Here is a 27,916-nt window from a genome sequence, read left to right as displayed (position 1 = left end):
CAAAGCAACTTCTTCAGAACTTCCATTATAAATACAATCATAACTTGCTCGTTGCTCTCATTGGTACCCCATGAAATCGAGGCCCAGGTAGCTTGAACTCTGATTTTATATACTCTGAATAATCTGTATTAAAAATATTTGAAATAGTCACTTATATAGATAGACAAGCTCTTAAGTGACTTCATGTTTGTTTCCAGAGTTAGTTCAGTCTCTTGTCCATCATGCTGATAGATATCCCTTGGCTAGATTCTAAGCTTTGAGAACCAACCGAGTTATTTGCATGCAAACTCCTGTGATTTTACCTCAGGTCCTGCTTCTCCGACACTGCCCCGCACACCAGGAGGCCCGACAGGTCCAAGTGGGCCAGGGTTTCCTTCTTTACCTGAAGGACCAACTGGGCCTGGAGGACCCTGCCAGACACAAAAGCTGGACTTTAGATTCTATAAGAAAACTTTCACAGTGCCTTTCTCTCATCAAAGAACTATTTTCCTTATGGAACTCTCACGGTGATTTCTCAGATTCCGATCCTAATGACTAATAAATGGAGTTCCAGAACATTCTAACATTTACTCTTTCATCACACATAAATTATCATCCATGCACAGTAAAAGACCAGTAGCAGTTAAAAACTTTAATGGACTACTCATCTACTTTTATTATTAGTAGGAACTGTTTCATCAAATCTCATGTGTTGTAAATTTCATTGGAAATTCAATTAACTAAGAGTAAGAAAATGACAGAAATTGAAGTATTTGATTTAAGTGTAAATTGAGTTTATATGCTTATACAAATTTCATCACATCCTAACAATTTTAATACTACTGTTCTAAAATTTATGTATGATTCATTTATACTATATTTAGACATAGAAGAAATCCTAATGATTTTCCTAAATAATTATGCCTGTCAACTGTCTTATAACATTAATGACCTATGAGGGGCAGCATTAACACTAATGTAGGATTTCTAGCTTCTGAATTAGCTTTAAGCAAAACACTTCAAAGGAAGCATCACAATTACTTAAAGAAAAAAATTATTCGGCTTCAGAACATCCAGTTTCTGTCTCCACTTCATGGTAAGTCCTATTATATCATCTCAAACAGCAAGAGTTTAATGAAAATTTCAATGAACATAGAGTAAGAAAATGAACCACTGTAGATGAGTATATTCACCAGAGGAAAGAGATTTTAATGTGGGACCATGAAGTAATATGTCATATTTCAGGATATTTCTACTTAAAGGTAATTGCTGAATGGTTTGTCTCATTCGTTTGCTGCCCACTTCAGAGAATCTGGGCAATTCCAGCTTTGATCCATGAAAATAATATCAAGCTCTGGCAGTATATCACCAAAAGCATTATTATTTACAGTGGCAACTTGTTAAGTTTGACTACTTACTCTTGGGCCAAAAGGTCCAGGGATTCCAGCACTGCCTTGTTCACCATTTGGACCCTAAGTAGGAAAAACATTTTAAATGTTACCAAAATATTGACATCCGACATTTTGCCAGTCTCAGGTTTTTAAAATGTGCTGTCATTGATATTAGCTACATAAACCACTTCCATAAAGTCATCCATCTCTACAACGTCTTCATGATTTGAACAATACTAAAGACAACTGTAGGAGTAAATGGTGTATATATACTCTTTTATTTTATTTCTTTCCTACAAAATTACAGTTAATAAATGGGTAATTACATTGGAAAAGTGGGTAATTAATTACTCATCAAGACATTCTTTGAGCCCTGGCCTGTTTGGCTCAGCGGTTAGGGCATCAGCCCTAGGACTAAAGAGTCGCAGGTTTGATTCCGGTCAAGAGCACAAACCTCAGTTGCAGTTCAACCCTGGCCCTGGTCTGGGTTATGCGGGAGGCAACCAATTGATGTGTCCCTCTCATGTTGATATTTCTCTCTCTTTCTCTCTCTTCTTTCCTCCCACTCTATCTGAAGATAAATAGAAAACTATCCTCAGGTGAGGATTAAAAAAAAACAAAAAAAGAAAAGAAGACATTCTTTGAAATGAAAATAAGATTAAAAAGTCCATCCATTTTATAGACAAATGTTCATATCAAGATACCTATGTATTTACACATAGAAGGCAAATAATACTTAAAGAAATTAATTACAGCCCTAGCTGGTTTGGCTCAGCGGTTAGAGCATTGGCCCATGGACCAGAGAGACCAGATTCGGTTCCCGCTAAGGGCATGCACCTCGGTTGCAGTTTGTTCCCGACCCTGGTTGGGGTCATGTGGGTGGCAGCCAATCAATGTGTCTCTCTCATATTGATGCTTCTCTCTTTCTCTGTCCACCCCCCTCTCTCCCTCCTGCTCTATCTGAAGTACAAAAAAAAAAAAAAAAAATTACTTACAGGAGGTCCAGGAAGACCTTGAAGACCGGTGAAGCCTCGGTGACCCTTCTGACCTCGGTCACCTCGGTCTCCATGATCTCCTTTGTCACCACGAGGTCCTTGGGGTCCCTAGAAATAAGGTCATGACATGCATATTACCTGTTTAGACTATGATTCACTACAATTTTACCTTTTACAAATGTATTTACTATAATTTTGAATACTGTACTTTATATGAACTAACATATTTACTTATCTAAATAAAATTGGACCAAAGAATATTTTTCTTTTGGAATAAATGTGATCATTAAAACATAACATACATAATAATGCTTTTCTAAAAATTTAGTTTTTTAATATTTATCCTAGATTTATACTAAAGTGAGGTATTTTTAAGTTTGGTCTTACCTATCTAAAACAGATTCAAAGACTATATTTCACATACTTAGCTGATATTAGTATATAAAAATATTGTCACCATATATAAATTCTTTTAAATCAAAACATGAGTTCTGATTTACTTATGTTACCTCTAAAAATAAAATGCTTATCAAATATGCATATGTGTTAAACTAGACATGACACCTGGGACTATATTTAAAAATTGGCCATATTAGGAAGTTGCTAAGAGATAAGATCCATCAATTCTGATGCTGAGAAACTAAAGAAAAAGCAATAATTTTTAAGAATATTATTATGGAATAGAAGCTACATTGAGGGAAGAGGTGAAAATCACCTGATCAATCTAATCAGTCTTAGGCTCCCTTCCTTCCTTCCTTCCTTCCTTCCTTCCTTCCTTCCTTCCTTCCTTCCTTCCTTCCTTCCTTCCTTCCTTCCTTCCCTCTTTTCTTTCTCCTTTCCTTTCCTTTCCTTTCCTTTCCTTTCCTTTATTCTCTCCCTTCCTTCCTTCCTTCCTTCCTTCCTTCCTTCCTTCCTTCCTTCCTTCCTTCCTTTCTTTCTTTCTTTCTTTCTTTCTTTCTTTCTTTCTTTCTTTCTTTCTTTCTTTCTTTCTGTTTCTTAAGTCTTAGGGAATAAAAGCACCTTCAGGGGTCCAGGGGTTCACAATAAACTGACAAGAGACTAGGGTCATCTACTATAGGGACAGCTTCTGTTGTCTAGAGTTTTCCTAAAAGAGTATTGAAATTCTATCAATCTGACCATGGAGAATGAAAGATATCATCAAATAGACAGACTCAGGTTAATGTTTTCCTTGCTAGTTTTTTGTTTTTATTTTATTTGGTTCTTTTTTAAAATGTGGATATCCTAATTGTCAAACAGTATGAAAATCTTTGTATAATAAAAGCAAGACTAGAACTCAGTAATTTTTCATATTTTATATAACAATGGAAATTTAAATACTAAAATCAACCTGAATATTTTCATAATGTTAGAGAGGTTCTTTTATTTTTAGGATGCCCCCAAATTTCATAATTGAAAATAAATTTAACCAGAAAGCACCTATTTATTATTGTTGTTAACTAAAATTCATTTAATCATGGAAAACAAAACTACATTGTTTTTGTACCTGGTTTGGAAACATTTCACTTGACATGTTTTGGAACTATGAAATTTTCTCCAGTCAAGTTCAAATCAAAGCTGAGAATTGTGATTTATTAATAGGCCATGATTTTAAGGCAACCATTGATTTTCATATATATAGATACTGATTTAGATAATGGGTGAGAAAGGAACCTAAGAGACTGACTATAGAGATGATTCATTCGTGGTAAGGCATCTATATAATAATCTTTAACCTGGAAGTAAGTGCAAATAGAAAAAAAAAAATTGAACATGGGAAGTGCAGTCTGGTTCAAAATAAAACATAATATTTGAATAGAGCTTTTAAAATTTACAAAGAGCTTTATCCTATGTGATTTTTAGAAAATCTCAAAGAGTACAAGATTCCTATTATTCTGGAAGAAAACTGTGACTCTAAAAGTCTTCATTGATTATTTGAAAGAATTCATTGTTGAATTCAGAGGAGCTATGCTAAATTTGTAAAAATAAATATGAACTCTTGGGTACTATTTTAAATTAATATTTTTGTCCAAAGCTTGAGCAATTTGTAATTTTCATTTATAAATCTTAAATTGTACTTTTTCTTTAGGAGTATATTTTATGTAAGAAGACATATATTTTTAAAGAAAAACAAAGAACTTACAGGTAAGCCACGTTTTCCAGCTCGACCAGGTGGTCCTATAGGACCCCGTGAACCCTAGAAGAAATTTTCACAGAAATTGGTATGAAAAAAATGTGCATATACCGTGAAGACAAAGAATTAAAAAATACATATTTGTAGTTGGATATTTATTTATGTTTATGTATCTATACCTATACTCTTATAGCTAATTAATTAAAATCAAGCTAATGTCTCTAGGTATAAGGATGTGCTCACTATAACTCCAATAACACTTTCATAATCAATTTTATTAATTGAATTCACTAAATAATCACTTTAGTAGATCATGGTAAGACTTCACTCACTTAAATTTAACATAATTTCCTATAAATCACAACATTTTTAAGTGATAAAAGTCACACAGCTTCCAGTTGTGAATACCTATCAGACAGCAAATGTTTTCCTCTAAGACTAACACAAAATTAACTCATAATTAACTGTTCATCAGTCTTTGTTTGGGGTCCTTATCAAGGGTATGTGTATGTTTGTATACATGCATCTATGTAGCTCATAATATAGAATATATATTGATGTTTATCGCTGTGATCCTGAAACCAGCTCTCCTTACCGTATCTCCTCTTTGTCCTGCATCTCCTGGAGCACCAACGGGCCCTGGAGTTCCTGGGGCTCCCTGAGAGCCTGGCAGACCAGCAGGCCCGGGGTCTCCACGATCACCCTAACAAGAATAACCATAATATTACTCGCTTAGTATTCATTCTAAAACAATGGCATTCTATATGCCCATGCTATTCACGATTAAACAGTACCTTTTTAAAAACTTATTTTATTTATTATTTTACTTATAATTTACTGAAATAGTTTATTTACCTATTACTAAATTAAACTGAAAGAATAAGACTGTTTCTTCTTTCCCCTTGCTCTTGCCTTATTATTTCCATAGTCAAGCTTGCTGAATTAAAGGAGTGGTCACCTCTAGAATTTAACATGTTTCTTAGGCCAGAAGTCTTCACACTAGGATGTCTGTACTCTTGGGATAAACAAAGACTTGCCAAAGAGTGTGAAAACAGAACATGTTAAGGAAACCACTTTTCAGATTTTCAACTCCACATGTGTTCTTTGAGAAAACTGATTTGAAGCATCCAGCTCCACTCCTCGAGAATAATTACCCTTCTCCCATTGTGTGAAACAAAGCAGCCACCACACCATCTGCAGTCTTATTGTGGTTCAATGCCCCAAGGAGTAAACACCTGTGGTACCAAACTAAGAGACTTTTCCAGAATGCACAGTTTACTTGGAATAAAGCAAAGAAGTATTTGGGGGGGGGGGAATAAAGCTACTCTTTATTTCTCCAGGTGACCCAGTTGTGACAAGGCTCCAAATCGTATTTATCGTCTTAAGAAGTCAAAAATGAGGTGATTGCTATATGAAAATAGATTAACATAATTAATGGAATCAGACCATTTTTTTTCTGACAGAAATCATCTTATTTGACTGGTTAGTTTGACAACCAGGATAAACTTGGGCAATTAAATTAGAGAACACACATATAATATATTGAATAAGCTTAATTGGCAACTCCAAGATTTTGAAAGAAGCATACTGAAATCACCTATACATTTACAAAATACCAAGAATGATCTCCTTTGGAAATATTTAAACTTATGATTAAAATAAAATGTGATAGAAACAATGCACATAGGGGTTCATATATATTCAAAATTTCATCAGGGTGTACATCAGCTAAATCTTTGAAGACTAATGTATTAAACAATATATACTGACCAAGGGAAAAATCCAGATGCCAAGAAAATTTATATTCCCTGGCTTTATAGTATATGGGGGAGGTATCCCAAAATTCATCAAAACTCTTTCTTCCTCTTTACTTGAGTGTCTAATAGGTACTTCAAACCTGTGATTTAATGCCCTGGCTGGTGTGGCTCAATTGGCTAGAGTATCATCACATACACTAAAAGATGGCAGGTTCGATTCCCGGTCAGGGCATATATACAGGAGGCAACTGATTAATGTTTCTCTCACACATCCTTGCTTCTCTCTCTCTCTCTCTCTCTCTCTCTCTCTCTCTCCCCCCATCCCCTTTCCTTTTATCTCTGTAAAAATCAATTTAAAAATTTAAAACAACACATGATTAAAAACACATGCCCAATGCTATGAGTATTATTCATATTTAAAGTATTTGAAAACTGAGATTCAGAACATGTTCAAAATTACATAGCTAGTTACTTCCGCAGTCAAGATTCCAATCTGGGTCTGTCTGGCTTCATAGTCTGTTCTGCTACATGATGGGCTCTTGAAGTGGAAAGAGCCATTACATCGTTATAGACATCGGAGCAAGGGCTATTTTTAGCTTCCACGCTCTGATATGTAGTCTGAGACAACTGTGTGACTGCCCACAGGGACTGGAGCTTCTGATAAACTCAGGAATATTTACAGTTCAGTACATGTCTAATTTAAAAACATATCATGAAATATTCAATACTTAGAAAGCCAAATGGTTTCTTTCTTTGTGGGGCATTCACTTTAGTAGGTGAATAAAGAAATGTAGTTGTCACACAACTACCATACTTTTGTGAATGAGTTTTAAATTTAGACCACTTCATAGTATCCTCATCCAAAGCCTTCATGTTGCACCAAATATGAATTCAATTTGCTTTCCTTCTGTTGATAAAAAAAATGTCATCTTGCTTTGCTGTATATTCAAATCTCATTTCATTTATAAGATCTACCAAAATTATAACATTACAAAAAAGGTTGCTTCTATCAGAAAATTCAGGGTTTGTATTGAGCTATGAGAAAAAGAGATAGTTTTGTTTAGTATTACAAAGATTTCAAATTTACATTACTCCAGATTTTTTAATCAGTGAAATTGCCCTTACACGTTCTCCAACAGCACCATCCCGTCCTGGAGTACCATCATTACCCGCCGGACCCTATAAAAAATCATGTTTAAGAAAATAATTAACTGAGTAATAAAAAAAAAATCTCATTCCAACTGCCAGAAAAAGTACAGAATGGTTACATCTCCCTTCTAGGAACCAGAATTAGCATTTATGAAACTCTCAGTGAAAGAAAAGCTTCTGCCATCTTTTCTATTACTTTGAATTGCTTGTAAAAATTAATATATTTTTACTTAATCTAAATTCTTCATTTTTATTCTAAAAAAAGAAAAAATGATAAAATTCTTTGAAATAAATATACAATACTGACATTCTCGATGTTTTGTTTTGTTTGTATTAACAATGAATGGTTTTTCTCACTTTTATTAAGCTTATGCAAAAAATATCAATAAAGTATTGAAATAAAATAACTGTGCTAAGCATATCAAATTACTTTTAAAAATATTTTTTTCTCTTCTTATTTTATTTTGATTTTTTTCAGAATTATGTTTTTACTATTTGATGAAAAAATTGTTCTGAAACGTATTGATTGTTTCTTCCACAAAACTGTGACATTAACTGTTTGGTGATTTACTCATTGATAGCACTAAATACAACAGATTCTAACCTATAAGTTCTCAAATATCCTTTAAAAAACAGATTTCCTCTCAAAAGAGCCAAAGGGAACATGACATCAATAATGTTACTGTATAGTGATATTTAGATAAAATTCTCTCTACTTTGCCCTTTTCACAAGTTGTAATAGTTATATTAATCCTATCACTGTACAAGGCAATTGTGACAAATATGCTATTAACAGAATGAAATAATAACAGGGGAAAAGATAAATGAATGTGTCCTTTAATGTTCAAAGCAATTTGGCAACAACCTAAATCCACTAAAATACTTGGTTCCAGACTAGATGAAGGTCAGTGCAAAAACACCTATCTTATTACTGTTTCTTTTATGTCATCCTTTTGTCAACTCCCTAGGGAAGTAGAGTATAGCAAATAACATCACTAAGGAACTTCCGCCAAGTAAAATGTACAATCAATTTCTAAACTTCTAAATCGATATCTACATTTTAAAAATTGTCCCCATAACACCAAGAATTACTTTCAGCAGTACTCACTTCAGGTCCTGGCTCCCCTACAGGGCCATTTGACCCTGGGGGCCCCACAGGTCCAGGTGGCCCTTTGTCTCCTGTCGCACCAGTTGCTCCTACTTTTCCTGGTGTGCCCTGAAATGGAGTATCAATATGTCAACCACTCGTGAGGAAATTTGAGAATGCCAGTTCACATAAAGACTATGTTTATTCAAATGGCACCTCTATCCCACCTTCTATAGTAATAATTATCCATTATCACAACATCCATGTCATTGTAGTGCTTTCTTAGAGTAATGCCCACTGTTTATTACTCTCATCTGGGGGTATCGTAGGAACTAAGAAGTATTATTCGCCACCAGCTTATGTACGCATTTTGGGTTCTGATTTGGTGTCCTGCAGTCAATCTGTCTGTCCTTCTGAATTGTGCATCCCTCGTAAGACATGCCCATTCTTATTTACTTCTGCTTTGTCTGCTCACTTTATTTCTGTACCTGGTACTTCTGTCTTACTGTTGGGAGATTTTACTTCCAGGTCTCTGGCTCACGTCTGATCAAAGTAAGACATTCCTTAACTCCTTGTTGCTGGTTTCAGATCCCTACACACATGTCCGCCAGTTCCAAGGTCCTAGCAGTACTTCTCTCTGTCAACACCTCATATGAAAATATCATTTTCTCCCCGAGTATATAAACTTTAAGCGGTAAATTTAATTTCTTCAAAGCTAATAATGAATCAAGCTTTTATCTGCACTCCAGAGAATATGAGATTCTTAGAACTCTCCAGAGAACAGGTTTTCTTTTCAGAGGTTTTCTTTATTGTTCACCCCACGTTCACCCCCAATATTACTTTAGCTCAACTCCTTCTTCTCTTTGATGGTTTATGAGAACTTATTCTCGGAACTGTGAAATATGGATATTTTTGTTAGGCATGTTTATTTAGAAAGAGGCTACCTACTCACCAGGAGATCATCCCCCTTCTCTGGCTACTTGGATATTTTTAATATTTGAAGAAAGATTTAGAGTCACCAAAAATCCATATCCTCATCGGTTTACTCCTCTAGCCCCAAGGTAAATAAGTACACTTTTCAAAGACTTTGTAAGGTATTTAAGTAAAGAAAACCTTTTGAAGACACTCAGACCTTATGTCTAAAAGAGACTATAAATCTATTTAGCAAAAAATATATATAAATTATATTGCGTATAATCAGATGAAGTACTGGCTAATGCAGTTACTCACCGCTGGCCCAGGCAGGCCGGGCATGCCTCGCTCTCCACGCTGCCCAGGCATGCCAACAATTCCTCTTTGCCCAGTAGTTCCAGCTGGACCAGGGGGACCATCTGGACCCTAATTTTTAGGATAAACTAGAATTAAAAACTGCCCAGGGTAAAACTATATGAAAGAACTTTACAAGAGATCACAGCTGTACAGATTTTTTTGGTATAAGAAAAAGTTCTCTGTTTCATAAGCCCATACTATATATAAGTAATCACAATTTATAATTCACACAGAAACTCTAACAATATTTAAAAAGTAAAGTAGCTTATCAGTTGAAAAAGAACTTGAAGATTAATACACATATTGATGGAATAAAAGAGGTAACTATTCAGGCAAATATTTCTCCTCTTTCTAAAAACACACATTTTAAAAATAAAGAAAATCATATGATTTATCTGAACACATTAATGTTTAAAGGATCTGGAAATTTAAAAAATAGTGTACTTTATAAAAATTTTTTTTATACAGTGCAGATATATAAGAAAGAGTGTTTTCTCGTTTAGACATTGAACACCATATCCATTAGTGTTATATTTTTATATTTACACAGATACTATTTTCTAAAGCAGAGAATTAAAAATTAAAAACCTATAGGGCATAAAGATTTATAAAAGTTCCCAGAATAATGTAGTTTCTTTGTGACAGTGATTATTATAGATTTCTATTAGAAAATATCTCCATTGGAGGTGGTCTAGATGCCAAACTTACAGGCTGCCCATCTTCTCCTGGGTCCCCTTTGTCTCCTGGGCCACCAGGAGGGCCAGCTGGTCCTCGATCTCCAACTCGTCCGTGAGAGCCAGGGTCCCCACGAAGACCTGGAGGTCCCTCCTTCCCGGGTTCCCCTAAGGGTCCTGCAGGCCCTGGAGCTCCCTAGTAAAACACAGAAAGAAACCCAGAAGGGCAGAGTGGAGGCCTCATTGAGGACTGACGTAATGGTGTGTGTCTCGGAGGCCGTTTCCCAGGCCTCCAAGGTCCGTTTTTCCTGTTGGATAATCAGTCACACAGTACATTTAAACAAAATTAAAGAAAACACAGCTGCAGATTCATTCCCCATAAGAAAATCTAAATTATTTGCAGACAATTACCTTTGAGTCATTGTTAAAAGTATGCTGAAATTAACTTGCATTTTCAAACTTCTTAAGGCTGTGATCCAACAATAAATACATAACATTTTATTGTGTTTGATCTGATCTTATAAAGAAAGAATAAGATTTATTATACAAAGTTTCAGAAATGCTACCTAACTGAAGGAAGTGATTATTAGCACACAATATTGTTAGTATTTAGTAGCTATATGGAGTAGTCAAATATTGGGGCTAAAAAGGACTTGCAAATAAGCTCTCCCAAGAAACACTGGATAATTAGAGATGAATTTTCCTTGACAACATACCAGTATGAATTATGAGAGTTGTTAATATGGGAAAATAAATCATTAATGGATTAAATTAAAGAATAAATAATAAGAATGAAATATATGTGTATCTATATAATATGCGTATATATGTGTGTTTGTGTATATTTTCATGTGTGTCTGTAATTACTCCAGTGTCAATAGTTTGAATTACTATTTTGACTTACAACAGGGCCTGGTGGTCCAACTCTGCCAGCAGAACCAGGAAATCCTGTAGCACCCTATAAATATAATATCATATAAGCACCTTTAAAATAACAGTTAATTACAAATGCTTTCTGGGATCTACTTTTTCACAGAGACACTTAGGCCTTTAGATTCCCTTCCTTGTTGTGACCAATGTATATATATTCTTGTATTCTATGTTTTGAGAGAGTGGATCTAGATTAATTGGTAGGAAGGTCACTATTTTTCTCTTTCCACTCTCCATTCATCCTGAAGATATACAAGTATGTTTCAGGCCAGGGCTAAAATCACATTAATATTTTACATACAGAATTATATAGAGTGCTTCAGCATTATTCTTTACCTCTTCCACAGGTCATATATTATTTATATTACATATGAGGCAGCTGGGTCTCCAAGATCATGGAACTAATTTTAACCCAGATTTCTATCTAAGGAAAATGCCCTTTCCACTATATACATAAAAATTTGTTGGTACAGCTTCAGATTAACTTTAAAATATCCATGAAGCATTAAATATCTTTACTAACTGTATGTAGTTCCCAGAGCTTCAAACCAACTTACTGGTGGACCCTGAGTTCCTCGACCACCCTTTAGTCCAGGAACACCATTAGGACCCTAAATAGAAAGAAACAAACAGAAAATCACTGTAGTAAAGAAAAATGGGCTAAACACAAGGGGTAAGCATTGGGAACTGGACTCAAGTTACGGATTTTTGTTTGGTTGTTTGGTTGGTTGTTTTTTAGCTTACATGAGGGCCCGGGGATCCTGCTAGACCTTGTGGTCCAGGAGAGCCGGCATCTCCCTTCTGTCCTGGCTCTCCAGGTTCACCTTTTACCCCCGGCTGCCCATCAGGACCCTATATCAATTGTATAGATAAGCAATTGATTATAATGCTTATAGACAAATTATTTTACAGTAATTATTATTAACATATAATTTAATCATCTATTGTAAAATTATGTTTTATAATCTGTATTATAGCATAGAAGAAAAAAACAGTTGGAAAAATAAGTTATCCCATCATATTTTTCTTATAACAAATAAGTATAGAATTTGAAATTGTGTAAACTCATCTATTTTGGTGCTATGAAATATACTGAAAATGAGAGTACCTAGAAAACTGGAATCTTTCCAGAATCCTTTGCCTTCGAAGCAGACGACAGTGAGAATAAATTAAACTCATGCTCTAACAAGAGGAGTGCTCATTGTAAGTAAGAGATATCTAAAAATTATACCTGGGGTCCAGCAAAACCAACAGCACCAGTTGGGCCATTTTCACCACGAGAACCCTAGGAGAAGACAGAGATTACTGTATCTTTCACACCTTATTATAAACAGGAAGACTATTTAAAAATGCAATTATATAAATTTGGAGTACCTGGAAATTATATATAGAAAAATCAGACATATTGATTAAGGAAAACTCTTAAGTGTGATATAGATGTAAGGACCACAGACAAAATTTCCAAGCTCTGCAGTTTCAAAGAAACCTCTTATTTAGTTAATGAGCTGCTTACCTAGATTTACTAGACTGTACCAAAATAATATACTGATAATATTTTAAGTTTAATGAGAAAAGTAAAAGTTGAAAAGCAGAATGTTATAAATAACCTAATTTAACAAGGATGATTTTATATAAATATCAAGACAAAGTGATGAATTGTTTTACTGCTCAATGCCATACTAAGATCATCAAAATACTATCACTTACAGGATTGCCACGGGACCCAGGAGGGCCAACCAAACCTCGAGGACCAGGTTCACCCTAAAAAGCAGATTTTATATGGTTATTGTCTGAAACAGTAGTGAAACATGACACAGCTGTAGGATGTTGGGCATTGTATGTAGGGCAAAAAATGGGGAAGACTCTGAAATGACCTGGCCCAACTACCATATTTTATGAAAGAAAAAACATTATGAGAAAGCGCCTGAATCCAGACCTCATGATTCTGAGTCCACAAAATAATTTATGACATTACCTTTTCTCCAGTTGGACCCGCAGGACCTGGGGGACCCAAGGGACCTGGAAGACCCTGTCAATTAACAAAATAGAAAATTGAGAGCAAGAACGCATGTAAGTCTCCATGTTTAAACAAAGAAGAGAGTATTTTGTTATAATGTGACTGCTTTCGCAAAACATTACCTGTAAATTATATGATCTATATATTCTCAAGATTTTTCTATCTAGTCCAGAACGGTTTCCACTAAATTTTCTCCACAGAATGTTTTCATTTCTTTCATTCAATTCAACTCATCCAAATAGAAACTGTCTTCAAACATCAGTTCTAAATTAATGCTATTCTTTACCAATGTCTCCTTGTTTTTTAGCCTATTTAATTTTGCTAATACCTATTTGAAATTTGAGTATAGACTGAAAAGAGACTTTTCTGCTTTTGTACAGAATACTAATATTCTTAAATTATAATACACTAGTAAAATGTCACTCTCGTTATTTCAAAAGAGTGGAGTTAGCTACAACATTTGGTTTCCTGCATCCTCCTGAGATGAAAAGCAATCACTGCCGCTACGCTGAGCTGATGAGGTTCTTCTGCTCAGAGCATAGGGGAGCTTCTGGACACACACTGGGTCTTCTCTACACATGGTCACAACATTCAACTCCTACACTTCATCATAGTTCTTTCTAAGACAGTTTTCTCTCTGATATTTCTATGTTGCCTCTTTGTGTACAGCCCAAATATTCTTTTATAATTTAATTTCTATATGTATTACTGAAGAAGTTTAAGGAACAAAAATCATTTTTCAATTTTATAATTTTGACAAGAACATGAGAGAACTATAATATTAAATTCTCTGGATCTATAATAGAATAATATTCTTCTAATAATTTACCAAGCACACTTCCTTAAAGGATTTGATGAAGTATAAAGATTAAATTTACAGACTTTTTTATAAAGAAAAACATTATTCTTTTATTCCTTTACTAGATTACAGCAAATACTCTGCTTCTTCCCTAAAAAATAAAAAAACATTGCCTTCACTAAAAATAAATCAGTCATTGCTAAAGTCTTGGTCCTATCACACTGCATTTTGAAGTAGTCCATAAGAACAATAAATCTGCCCTGGCCAGTTTGGCTCAGCGGTTAGAGTGTTGGCCCACGGACTGGAGAGACCCGGGTTCGGTTCCACTAAGGGCACGTATCTCGGTTGCAGTTTGTCCCCAGCCCCAGTTGGGGTTGTGTGGGTGGCAACCACTTGATGTGTCTCTCTCACATTGATGTTTCTCTCTCTCTCTCTCTCTTCCTCCCTCTCTGCCTCCCGCTCTATCTGAAAATACATGCAAAAAATGTCCTCGAGTGAGGATTGAAAAAAAAAAAAAACAACAGTAAATCTGAATGTCAGCTGTCCCCTGATAACGGACTGTCAATGCATCACTCCTTCAGACAGCCCTGCATGGCGTACCATGCCCTGCCCACCATGCATGGCATGGAACACAAACAATACACCAGACTCACTTAGGCCATTTTTGAAATACTAAATCAAATATTAGATTTAATTAAAAGGCAAGACACATTTCATGTTCATAATTTGCTAAACTAAGTGATTAGTTTTTTAGGAGAAAAAAGGGAGGATAAGCACTATTAAGGCTAAAACTTTTCTATACATTTTCTAATCAAAAGTTACTATAATCTGTTGAGGGAATGGAGGAATAAGAAAGAAAGAAGAAAGAACGAAAGAACGAAAGAACGAAAGAAAGAAAGGAAGGAAGGAAGGAAGGAAGGAAGGAAGGAAGGAAGGAAGGAAGGAAAGAGAGAGAGAAAGAGAGAGAGAGGGGGGAAGGGAGGGATGGAGTGGAGGGAGGAAGGAAGGAAGGAAGGAAAGGAAGGAAGGAAGGAAGGAAGAGAAAGAAAGAAAGAAAAAGAAAGAAGGAAGGAAAGGAAAGGAAGGACGGAAGGAAGGAAGGAAGGAAAGGAAGGAAAGGAAGGAAAGGAAGGAAAGGAAGGAAAGGAAGGAAAGGAAGGAAAGGAAGGAAAGGAAGGAAAGGAAGGAAAGGAAGGAAAGGAAGGAAAGGAAGGAAAGGAAGGAAAGGAAGGAAAGTCAGAAAGTGAAGAACGGAAAGGAAGGAAAGGAAGGAAAGGAAGGAAAGGAAGGAAAGGAAGGAAAGGAAGGAAAGGAAGGAAAGGAAGGAAAGGAAGGAAAGGAAGGAAAGGAAGGAAAGGAAGGAAAGGAAGGAAAGGAAGGAAAGGAAGGAAAGGAAGGAAAGGAAGGAAAGCAAGGAAAGGAAGAAAAGTGAAGGAAAGGAAAGGAAAGGGGAAGGAAAGGAGGGAAAGGAAAGGAAATAAAGAAGGAAGGAAGTAAGTAAGCAAAGAAAGAAAGACAGAAGAAACGAAAAAAGAATAAAGAAAGAAAGAAAGAAAGAAAGAAATAAATCATGGACACAAGTAACAGTGAGGTGATTGTTGGGGGGAGGGATTGGGGGGAAGGTGGAAGAGGGTACAGGAGGAATAAATGGTGATGAACACAAATAAAATAAAAATTATATTAACCAAAAACTTAATATAGTCAGTATATTAAGTGACTCATTGTGCAGAATCAATATATTAACGGTGGCTTAGTGAGATGCCTTTTTTTTTATATATTTAACTGCTATTGCCAGACATAACAGGACAACCAAGAGCAAACCATGTCATACTAAAATATGTTATTTATCAGATATCAATAACTATTCCAGGAAGTAGTGAATGTCTGAGTGACTGCACCTACCTGCTCTTACATGAAAGTATCATTTATGTATGAAGATATATTTTCAATCTCCTTAGAATTGCAAGTACATTCTAATTTTGAAGACCTAAAGCTTGTTAGGTGTCACTTTCTGACATGACATGAAACAGTGCTTTGGGAATCAACCACCCTTCTTTACATTTCACTTATTCAGCCTCTTATTGATCAAAGCATTAATGATGATTCATTGTGCAGTAGTTTTCTCACGCTAACATCCCAGTATATTGAGAAACATTTTTCACAACTCTGACTGCTCTACAAAACTCTACTTGCCTGAACACGAATGAAGTCTAGAACAGCTCCTTAGATCAGCTATTTAATAGAAATAAACATTGCCTATGAAATACAAAGATGACAGAGAAAGATAAAAGAGCCCCACAGCTTAAAGCAATGATCTGTCACAGATCTCTCAACAATGACTTTATTTTTTGGCTGCCCTAATTCAAGGTAAGCAAAATGAGTATCTATGGTTGATTAACATTAAATCTCACAGTTCATCATTCTCCAAACCCTGACCACCATGGAAACATTACAACACTTATTTTGAAAAGTTCAGGCAAGTGCATATGATAATGTTCATGCCTAGGCTGGGTAAAAGGAACGATTTCACTTACTCTTGCTCCATCATTTCCAGCTGTGCCTTCAGCACCTTTCTCTCCTAGGCCACCCTGGGAAGACACAAAACACGATCTATTAATTTTGTGGTCTTTCTCCTACGCTTGCATGGAAGCTTCATGTGCAGAGATTTCTCTCTTATACTCATAGCTGTATCCCCTTAAGCCTAGAACAATGTCTGGCACTGTGCATTCTCTCAGCAATTCTATAGTTTAAAAAATGAATGAATGGCCCGGCCGGTGTAGCTCAGTGGATTGAGCGTCTTCCCATGGACTGAGAGGTCCAAGTTCGATTCCTGTGGCTCAATCCTCAGAGGGAGGCATGCAGGAGGCAGCCAATCAATGTATCTTTCTCACATTGATGTTTCTATCTCCCTCTCCCTTCCTCTCTCTCTAAAAAATTAATAAAAACATATGAAAAGAAAATAAATGAATGAATGAATGACCTGTGACTCAGGATGGTGGAAATAAAAATCTGCCCAGGAAATTATTATCAGTAGAAAATCAAAATGAATGAACTAGGAAAAAAAGACTTACTCTGTCACCCTTGGGGCCAGGAGTTCCTGCAATTCCTCTTTCTCCTGGCATACCTTGGAGACCTGGTGGGCCTGTATCTCCTGGAGTCCCAGTTGGTCCTGGACTGCCCTAAAACAAACAGTAAGTGAGGTCACCTAAATATTCAAATTGAACCACATGGAATCACCATTTGGTATGTCAAAATAGTAAAATCTCAGAGATTTCATATGGTTTAACCTAGTGCTTAGATATTTTATTTGGAAAAATTGCCTCTGAGTTCATAAAAAAAAAAATCAGACCTGCCATTTTGATTGTTGGTTTATGTTTTCAGCTTTTCTCTCTGGGGAAATTAAGTACTAATTCAAATAAAAATGACAGAGTTCCCCCCACCCCTTTTTTTGGTAACATCATGGGATTCTAATAAAACAGAAGATATTACATTTAGAGAGTATTTCTTTGTCTCTGTAATAAATCCATGATATTAAGCTGGTTTTCAGGCTTATTCGGTGATTAAATTGAATCAGATCTTATGCAATCACTCTGGAACTTAAAGATTTGATAAGGATCTAATGTTGCATAATCATGAAAAATTCTACCTCAAATGTTTACACTGAAATTGGCTACATTGTCTTCTACCAATGTTAAAATGGCACCCAAAAAGAAATGGTACTGATTTTTTGCCTTACAGTGTATTTTAGATTTCAAAAACAACATACTTTCATATATTTTGTAAACAGAACTGTGACACTCCAGACATGAAAAATGAAGCATATGATTAGCAATACCTCCTAATAGATTATGCACTTTTCTATTTCTTGTTTCTGTTTATTAATGGAAGTCATTAATCAAATTTATATAAATACATATTAAAATGGGACTGTATATGAGAATGTATCACTATGTGTACTAGGCCATAAATCCATCACAAAAGTGAGACATTTTTAGCTGACTCTTGAGTGCCAAGGAAAAGCCTAGTAGGTGCCCATTACATATTTGTTGAAGAAGAAAACTATATAATCAAATAACTTGTGAAAATAAGAGAAATAAATTCTAGTATCATCATATGTTTATTGAGCACTAATTTTAGAACATTTTAAATACCAAGCTCACTACCATACTTACTTTTGGACCATCAGGACCATGTCCTCCAGCCATTCCCTTCTCACCAGGGAGTCCGGTTATTCCTGGTTCTCCTCTTTCCCCTGGATTTCCTCGTTCTCCCTAGCACAACATTGGAATGTGAAACAATCTCAGTGCTTGATCTAAAATGGGTTAAAAATATTCCTGAAAACCTGAAAAGTAGCTTATCGTGGAGAAAAATTGAGAAATGAACAAGTATTGAAGCTCACTTTTCTAATTTAGTGATAAGAAATAAACTTGAAGTAAAGATATACTAGTTTCACGATACAAAATATTTCTTATAAGATTAATTTTCATCAAGTAGAAGAATTTTAATGCTAAAATAAAGCTTAGTTTAAGATAAAAGGTGCTGCCCAGCCAGTGTGGCTCAGTGGTTGAGCATCAACCCATGCACCAAGAAGTCACCAGTTCGATTCCGGGTCAGGACATATGCCCAGGTTGTGGGCTGATCCCCAGTGGGGGCCATGCAGGAGGCGGCCAATCGATGTTCTCCTCATTGATGTTTCTATCTCTCTCTCCCTTCCTCTCTCTATAAAATCAATAAAAAGAAAAATATATATTAAAAAAAGAGATAAAAGGTGCATTTTAAAACTAAAGCCAAAGGAAGCACAGTTAATTATGAAGAAGAAAATACTTACTCTAGGTCCCAATGGGCCAACTGCTCCAGGATCTCCAGGAACTCCCTATAAAGTACATTTTTTAAAAATTGAAAGAAAACCTTTGAGCTACATTTTCTTTATTTATTAGAAATATTTCCAAATCAGATACCTAATTTCTTTTAATGTACTATTGGAAGTCTGAATAATCCCAAAATATTGAAGAAAAGAGAAATGTGTACACTTTTAGAAATGAGTGGATATCACATATATAGGATGAAAATATTATTCCAGATAAATTTATATTATAACTGAATATTTTATTTTTGGCAATGAAAACATACAAAATATATTTCACGAAGGTAATGTATTAATTTTTCTAGAGATAATATATACACTAAAAGCCTTTTATTTCCTTATAAAATGTGAAAAATTTTTAATAGAGGAAAGTGAAATTCAAAACAATGAAGTACTGATCTTTTGAATAAAACCAATTCAATTCAGTTTAGGAAATATTTCTTGAACATATAAAGTGGACAACACACTCTAATAGGAATTGTGGGTTCAAACTAGTGCACTCATGACTACATTAAAAGTTTTATCTTAATTAAAGAAAAGTTTACAAGTTAAAACTTCTTCCTTTGATAAAGATAATCACTGTATCAAGTAGGCCTCTGTGGTCTTATCTGTTGAAATTATTGTCTTCATTGAGGTGTAATCTTCCTAAAACCCAAATCTAATAGTATTACTCCCTAAATAAAAACCCTTCATTAGCTTCCCATTATTCTAATAACAAGAACAAATAGGACTCAAGACTCTCAATAATCTGGACCCAATTCACCCTTCTAGCCTCATCTCCACCCTCGAGTTGTACTCTACATTCCTGACTTACAGAACTGTTTTCACTGACTTAATTTGATCAGCAAGCCTTTGCATTTACAGTTCCATTTCCTAGTGCACTTTCTCACCTTTCTTCCTCCCCCTTACCAATCTCCAGATCTCATGAAAGATATCACTTTGTCCAAGAAACTTTTCTTAAGCCCTCAAGTCTGAATTAGTTGCATCTTCTGTTTCCATACACACAGTGCCTCCCCTACCACAGCATTTAGAACTGTTATAACTGTCTTCCTACTCTAATATAATACAAGGGCAAGGTCCACATCCATCTTGTTCAATTGGTTAAGTCCAAGGCTTGGTAGAGCTAAGCACACAACTCTCAGCAAATATCTGTTGAATGGCTGAATGAATGAATCATCAAAGAAAAATAAATAAAATAAATCTACGTGCTCATAAAATGAGAAAAATAAAACAGTATCTGTTCATCCCAGTTTATATGCCTCCAATAAAACTCTATAGTATGATTAAGATATACGTAGTAATTAGGAATATAGTCTTAGAAAGCAAAAGATAACATTAGTGTTCAAATTAGTTGTGTGACCTCACATCTATATGCCTCTTTTACCTCATCTATAAAATGTAATAATAATACCTAGTACATAGGATTGTTTTGAGGATTAAAAGAGATAATATATGTAAATTAAACCAGAACAGAGCCTCACACATGATGAGTGATATTAAGAACCAGTGATTTTTTTTAGTTTTACTATTCTTTTTATTTAAAAACTTACCTGATCACCTGGCTTTCCACCTTCCCCAGGAGGACCTGGAGGTCCAGGAAGCCCCTAAAACAAAAGCAAAAAAATAAAATTGTGGTTCTGTAAAAGTTTAATAGGTCATCAGTGTTGAGAGTGTACCTTTTACAATTCATAAAGCCTCCACGACTGTATTTTCAAGAAAAAGTTATTTAAACACAAGTTAAGCTAACACAAACTGAGAAACTTATAACAGAAGCTAGTTCATAGGGTTAGATCTTCATTTGCACATCCCTTAGCAAACAAAAGAATATAACAGGAGGTTCTTCATATTTGCAGACTTTTTAATAGCTCTAAAAATAATATATTAAGCTACTAGAATACTACTGAAAGTCAGTCCTAAAACTTTTTTTTCCTAAATTATGATTATCCATGCTATTAAATAATCTATCATACCAATATATTTAGATAAATAATGAAAATTTGTTCAACAAAATATTTTAAACACTGTGCCAATAAAATTAGAGAAGCCTTAAAATAGTTAAATAAGCCTTGTGGAGATATGAAGAACTTTTTATGATTTTTAATTTGTTAATAGCTTTGGGTTTTAATCAGTTTTTCAGGGGAAGTCTGTTCCTTTTTGTTGTTGTTGTTGTTGTTGTTGTTGTTAAGTGCCCCTAGTGGAAACCAAACCCGGGACTCTCTGGTCCGCAGGCCGACACTTCAACCTCTAAGCCAAACTGGCCAGGGCTGCTCCTTTTTTTTGAACAAAAATGTTTGATTTTATTCAGATGTCTATCCTATTTACTAAAAGAGAGATGACTTTGAAAATTGTAGAATTTCACATCATTTTCTCAAATCTTCATTTATATATATACATTGTAAAGCACTGTAGTTCGTGAAAGAAGAAATGAAAACTGAATGATTGCATACCTGAAAGCCAGTGGGGCCTGGAGGGCCCTGCTCTCCTCTCTCCCCAGCTAGACCCTAAGTCACGAAGGAAAGAAAATCATGAAAATCATGAGATCTTTACTCCTACATCCTGTTTATGTGAACCATTAGAAATATTTCTGTTTCTTTGTATTTCTTCCAATCACATGTTTTTCACTTCAGCCAGATAATAAACCAGTATTAAAAGTCATCTAATGGTATCATTTGAAGTCCCAGCTAGAAGAGAAAATATCTTCTAAAGCCAGCAAAGAGACTGATGACATGTGTTTATTTTGTGATCCAAACATAAAATGTCTGGGGCCAATCATAAAATTATGGGGAAATTCAATGAATTGGAGATGGAAAAATTCATTACTTTCATATATCTAATCTAAAATGGTAATATTTTCATTGTAGTTTATTTCTAAGTGTCATAAAATTATTAATCAAACCTTCAAAACTAGAATAACTAAAGAAAACAAAGCTAACATTTTAATTCACTTGGAACTTTAAACAAATAAAATGTCAAAATATTTCTGATAAACCCTTCATTTTAAAAATCCTAGAATAAAAATATACCTCAAAGAATATTATTCCTTTTTAGCCCTTCACAAGAACACAGCTTAAATAAATGTCTATAAGACACACTAATAGAATAAGGTAGATAATATTCAGTATTTTTATATTTTAAATAAAACACAGTATTAAGTGTTAATCAGACATGTCTTAGTTGACATATTTTTCAACAGTGAATCATAAAGATGATGAGGTAGCTTTTGCCATCAGCATTTACAACCTTTCTATTGTAAAAGGCAGACAATGCCAGCACAAGAATCAAACAGAGATATAGCTGAAATTTTTTTTTTTTGTATTCTTTTTCTTTGAGCCTTTTTTTTTATTAATTTATTTTTGTTACAGATGTTTTATTAATTTATTTTTGTTACAGATGTTTCTCCTTTTTCCCCCATTGACTCCCTCCCTCCTGATCACCTCCGCCTCCCCATCCTCAGCATTGTTGTCTATGTCCATGGTTACACATACAGGCATGTAAGTTCTGTACACTTCTTATTTACTTCCCCCAAAACTTACAATAAATTAAGTCTTGGACAAACATCAACGAAAAATGCAATATGAATATATTTTTGCTAAAAGATCACATACCGGGGGGCCAACAGGACCAGAAGGGCCAACTTCACCGTCTTTTCCAGGAGCTCCCTAGTATTACACAGAAATAATTTGTGAGATGAGGGCCATAAAAATTTGGATAATTTTTTTTTTTTAATTTACCAGAAAATGTATATAGTTACCCTCTGCCCAGGGACACCAGCATTTCCTGCTTCCCCAGGTTTTCCAGGATCACCCTAGAGAATAAATAGAACAAATTTAAATTTCAATCAATTTGTTTAAAACATGCCTGTTTCAGGTGAGAATTATGATGAGATGACTGTACTCACACTGCTACCTTTGGGGCCTGGAAGCCCCATACTACCCGGCTGCCCTCTGATTCCTACGGAGCCTGGTGGACCTGGCCGGCCATCCTCCCCAGGAGCGCCCTACAAAATTGACAGGAGCAATGCAAGTTTTAGGTTAAGTTCTCTCTAAATATCACATCACCCAAACTCTTAGTAGCTTTTGCTTACTTTAAAACTTATATGTTTTAAGTTATCTGATATTTTTATCTTAGTGAATTAAAACAGCTGAGTATCTAAGAAAAAAACCTGCTGAAGTAGTTTGCCTATTTTGCCTATCTTATTCTATACACAAGCTTCATCGTCATGTCTTCTTACATTCTCACATGAATAGCGGAAATCTTTTTTCCCCTCTCTCATTTACTTTGATTTGTGGTAATGAAAATTCAGGACTTCTACTTCACATTATCAGTATAAGAGAAGGACCCTGAATTTATAAGCTGTCAAAATTCATGCCTACTTATTTCTTAAATGCATCAAATTGGAAGGAACATCAAGAAATAATAACGTTGCTAATAGATAAATTCCATCAATATTAAGAATACATCATTTCAACTTTTTCACTGATGTCAAGGGAGCAATTTTAATCTCAAACATTTATTTCAACAAAATGTGATCAATTTGTCAGTTTGCAAATACGCAAATCCAAACTATTTGCTTTCCAGGAGCAGGACCGTTTAAACATATAAACATGATCAGCATCCACATAATCAAAAACATTAACCTCAAATAAGTTGCGTGTCTACTGATAAATATTAATGGTTGTGGATATTGGCTTAAATTACTTACCAAAGGTCCAAGTTTTCCTTCAGGACCTTGAACACCAGGATTTCCTGTCAGACCCTGAAAATTAAAGTAATTGTCAGTTTGTAGCTGACTTGCAACTGAAGATTATAAAGCATAACAACAGCATTGCATTAATAGGATCCAGTTCCGCTTTGCGACGGCCACTCTCAGTAGCTCAGGTTCCTCTAGACAAACTCATAGGACCACCATAGGCCTTACCCAGCTGGCCTCATAGGAGGCAGGGCGGACAACACAGCAGTTCAACAGGGCAGCCCCAAGTGGGACTCTTCCCAAAGAAGAGTTCTCACAGCACTGCCTCCAGGGGTATTCTCTAAGGCCCATGCCATGCACAGGCCAGATATGAGGGGATTAGTCTACAGGGTGGGTCCAGAAGCCACCCTGGCTTAGAAATCTCATTTGGCCACTATTTGTAACAGCACTTCCAACACAGTATACTGATCCCAGCAAGGTGAATGCTTAAGTACAAGTCACCCTAAAATCAGGAAAATCAAAGCTATGCTCCTACCAGGTTTTACAATTCATTCATAGCTCTCCCAGTCCAAATGCAAGTCATTTTTACTATAAGCAATGTTGAAAGGTTCATCAGCTGGCATTCCACCTTTATCAGATATCCAGGGGAGAATATCTAAGCAAAGATGAACCCAATGCCAGTTTTTCATGTAGAAAGAGAAACGGCTATAGTAGACTTTTACTCATAGATTTAATGCTGGATTCAAGATAAAGTACTTAGGTTGAGCCAAATGTATCTTTTCATCCAACTGTTTGTGTAACCCCTTTCTCTTTAAAGGGCACTGTTGACAATTGACTATAAGGCTAATTCCAAAGTTGAAATAAATTTTCAAGTGATATTTTGTTAGAATGAAGTTTATCAAAAATTCGTTCAAGTAAGTTATTATCAAGTAAAAAAATTATAAAAACTATCAAACAGGATTTTTTTCATCTAAAGTGGTAAAATTATTAATACATACCCCTTTGAAAAAGAAAGACTAGGAGTTACTGTGTTTTCTATCCATGATAAAATAATAAACCAATATTTTAAAAATAAATGAATCAGGCCAAAACCACAAAAACAAAGAAATGCTCCAAGTTGTGAAAGTAAGCTAAAAAAAAACAAGAAAAAAAAAACAACAAAAAAACCCTTCAATGAATTCTCAGGAGCATACTGCCGGCGTTAATGTACCAAAAACTTGTGTTCTTACCCGAGCACCTGGAAGCCCTGGTTCACCCGGACGTCCTGGATCCCCTTGACCTCCTTTAGGTCCTGAAGAACCTACAGGACCCCTTTCTCCTTGAGCCCCCTGTTCCAAAGCAGAACATGAAAGAAAAAGAGCTCAGAGGAACAGAAGTAAGCATATATAAAATTCTTGCTTTACAAATCCAAGCATTAAAATAACATTCAAATAATCTGTCAAAATAGTTACAAAGACTTCTCTGAAAGCAATGTCGCTTCACATTTTGTTCTGATTTGGATTCCTTGTAGAATAATGGTTTTTCATCATTATCTAATGAAAGTTGTATTTAGAGACTCACTCCAATAATTTAGATATGAAAAACCAACATAGAATTTTGAAAGAGTCCAAATTCTAGATAAAGGAACATTCACATGTCGGTTAAAGGAAAGGTCTGTGACCTTTCTTCTCAGGAATTTTCCTGACAAGTCTGAAAACAAACTCCCATATACCTCCCACCATCATCACCCTCCACCCCACCAGAACTCTGCAATTCAGAAATTGCACAAGAGGGATTTGGCATTAGGCCTAACATCTGTGTCCAAAACTTTTCTGGATCCTGAGCCACGTGGGCTAAGGCTAACTCACAACGCTGGACAATGGCATCTTTTGGAGCACCATGAAATACTCAACATTCATGAAATAACCTCACCTTTGGTCCAGGTAAACCATCAGAGCCCGGAAAACCACGATTGCCAGGAGCACCCTACAAATGACCAAAATTTGATTCATAATAGTTGTTGATGTTTTTTTAATGTACAATGAATGGGTAATTTTTATTTTTAGTATTATAAGGTTTTAGAAACTGTGATCAAGCCAATAAGGCAATAGACATGTATAAGAAAAATACCTGACTATGCAGAAAAAAATCTTACATTTTTTAAAATCCTCACCCAAGGATATTTTCCCATTTATCTTCAGATAGAGTGGGAGGGAGGGGGAGAAAGAGAGGAACGGAGAGAAACATCAATGTGATAGAGATACATCGATTGGCTGCCTCCTGCACAACCCTGACCAGGGCCTGGGACCAAACTGCAACTGAAGTACATGCCCTTGACCAGAATTGAACCTGTGACTCTTTGATTTGTAGGCCAACGCTCTAACTGCTAAGCCAAACTGGCCAAGGCACTTAAATTTTTAAGAATATATAAGTACCAAGCCAAAAAGTTATTCAAATCAAGAAATATTCTAACAATTCATTGTAAAATCAAACATAAAATGACATACAGATATGAGAGGCAAAGGAATGGCACCCTCTACCACAATCAAAATGTGAAGGGTAACATATTGTCTTGTATGTGAAGCCCTTTGCATTCTCTGAAGTTCTATACAAATGTAAGGTGGCATCCCTGTTGAATCTTTCAGGCCTGTTTCATTGTACTCCGGTCACAGCAACCTCTCGTGAACTTAAAATTCACCAAGCCATTTCTGGCATCCTGGCTTTGCTTTTGCCATTTCCTCTGCTGCAAAATGTTCTTCCTCTCAAATTCTCTTGCTAGTTCATCCTCATTTTCAGATCTCAGCTAAAATGCCATCTTCTCAGAGAATCCTGTTTCCTAACCACCTGACCTAATGTCACACCACAGTCATATACTCAAAGTTACTCTCTGCCACATCATCCTGTTATTTCCTAAGTGCAGATGGCATTTATTAAAATGTTAGTTAGCCCTGGCCGGTTTGGCTCAGCGGTTAGAGCGTCGGCCTGCGGTCCGGAGAGACCCGGGTTCGGTTCCCGCTAGGGGCATGTACTTCGGTTGCAGTTTGTCCCCGGCCCTGGTTGGTCGTGCGGGTGGCAGCCACTCGATGTGTCCCTTTCACATCGATGTTTCTCTCTCTCTCTCTCTCTCTTCCTCTCTCTCCCTCCCACTCTATCTGTACAAAAAATGGAAAAATGTCCTCGGGTGAGGATTAAAAAAAATAATAATAAAAAATAAAATGTTAGTTATATTTTACTTACCTACTGACTTGTAAACTATTGTTTACTATCCCCCACATGAAGGCTGGGACCACAGATAGCCTTCTTGTTCACTAACGTATCAAGCACCAACATAAATTGGCACAGCACAGTTGATCAGTCAATATTAGTTGAATTCACTACTTGAATGAAATAATAAACAATGACTAGTTGATTTCTTTCATTTACAGATTACCTTATTAAACTGTGCATTGCACCTGCAAGCATTTCTCTTAACTGCTCTAGTTTTCCTTACTATCCCAAAACTTATTTCCCCATAACCATAAGAACTTATTTTATTATTCAAATTTTACCCTCTCTCCCACTGGACCTGGAGGACCAACTGTTCCTGGATCACCTCGGGGACCTCTTTTGCCTTCTTCACCAGGTGGGCCTATTGGACCCTGAACACCATGTGGCCCCTATTAAAAACAGAAGAACAGTTACTAAAAAAAAGCCATTTAACAAGTGAGTTATAATCAAAAGATTCATGAATTCAGTCATGAATTTTAAACTATAATAAATAATTAGGCTATTTCCATCCAAAGCATTTATAATTCTCAGTTATTATTTTAAACACTTAAGCGTTTGAGCTGCCTACTTCTAGACAATATATATGTTCTTATAATTTAAAAATGAAGCCTTACTGGTTCCCCTTTTGGGCCAGCTTCTCCTTTGAAACCTGGAACTCCTGGGTCACCCTGAAATAAAAATATGTTTAGTTGTAAGAACAAGGATATTTAGCTAGTCCAACCTGCTTTAATTAACTATAGTGAATGAGCCTTGAAAATTTCTGGAGCTGAGTCAGTATTGAATAAGCAGCATAATATAATCATTTTTAAATTTTAAAAATCTTACAGCATGTGTGTGAATTTTTATAAAATTCAATATAATTTGGTAGCAGTTTGTTTACTTTACAGTGGTCTTTAAGAGATTTCTTTTTTAAATATTGAATTTTATCTTGCATACTA

At 35.5% G+C, this 27,916-nt stretch overlaps 1 protein-coding gene across 1 annotated transcript in view; it reads right to left on the bottom strand.

Annotated features, from left to right (window-relative positions):
* The window catches only part of COL5A2 (collagen type V alpha 2 chain), a 149,233-nt gene that overhangs the window by 8,337 nt on the left and 112,980 nt on the right, over positions 1–27,916 (bottom strand). The window contains exons 22-50 of the mRNA XM_036254765.1: positions 27,593–27,646; positions 27,260–27,367; positions 25,644–25,697; positions 24,962–25,060; positions 23,745–23,798; positions 22,941–23,039; positions 22,794–22,847; positions 22,648–22,701; positions 21,490–21,543; positions 20,593–20,646; positions 19,007–19,051; positions 18,351–18,449; positions 17,250–17,357; positions 16,713–16,766; positions 13,338–13,391; positions 13,070–13,123; positions 12,594–12,647; positions 12,107–12,214; positions 11,920–11,973; positions 11,337–11,390; positions 10,467–10,628; positions 9,720–9,827; positions 8,511–8,618; positions 7,379–7,432; positions 5,092–5,199; positions 4,506–4,559; positions 2,366–2,473; positions 1,398–1,451; positions 303–410 (exon numbers count right to left, since the gene is read on the bottom strand). Coding sequence (XP_036110658.1) covers positions 303–410; positions 1,398–1,451; positions 2,366–2,473; positions 4,506–4,559; positions 5,092–5,199; positions 7,379–7,432; positions 8,511–8,618; positions 9,720–9,827; positions 10,467–10,628; positions 11,337–11,390; positions 11,920–11,973; positions 12,107–12,214; positions 12,594–12,647; positions 13,070–13,123; positions 13,338–13,391; positions 16,713–16,766; positions 17,250–17,357; positions 18,351–18,449; positions 19,007–19,051; positions 20,593–20,646; positions 21,490–21,543; positions 22,648–22,701; positions 22,794–22,847; positions 22,941–23,039; positions 23,745–23,798; positions 24,962–25,060; positions 25,644–25,697; positions 27,260–27,367; positions 27,593–27,646 — 2,232 coding nt within the window. The remainder of the gene's footprint in view (positions 1–302; positions 411–1,397; positions 1,452–2,365; positions 2,474–4,505; positions 4,560–5,091; positions 5,200–7,378; positions 7,433–8,510; positions 8,619–9,719; positions 9,828–10,466; positions 10,629–11,336; positions 11,391–11,919; positions 11,974–12,106; positions 12,215–12,593; positions 12,648–13,069; positions 13,124–13,337; positions 13,392–16,712; positions 16,767–17,249; positions 17,358–18,350; positions 18,450–19,006; positions 19,052–20,592; positions 20,647–21,489; positions 21,544–22,647; positions 22,702–22,793; positions 22,848–22,940; positions 23,040–23,744; positions 23,799–24,961; positions 25,061–25,643; positions 25,698–27,259; positions 27,368–27,592; positions 27,647–27,916) is intronic.

The sequence above is a fragment of the Molossus molossus genome, unplaced genomic scaffold, assembly GCF_014108415.1.
Source record: "Molossus molossus isolate mMolMol1 unplaced genomic scaffold, mMolMol1.p scaffold_m16_p_11, whole genome shotgun sequence".
Classification (NCBI taxonomy): domain Eukaryota; kingdom Metazoa; phylum Chordata; class Mammalia; order Chiroptera; family Molossidae; genus Molossus; species Molossus molossus.
The sequence above is the reverse complement of the archived record's forward strand: the minus strand, read 5'-3'. Positions and strand labels throughout refer to the sequence as shown.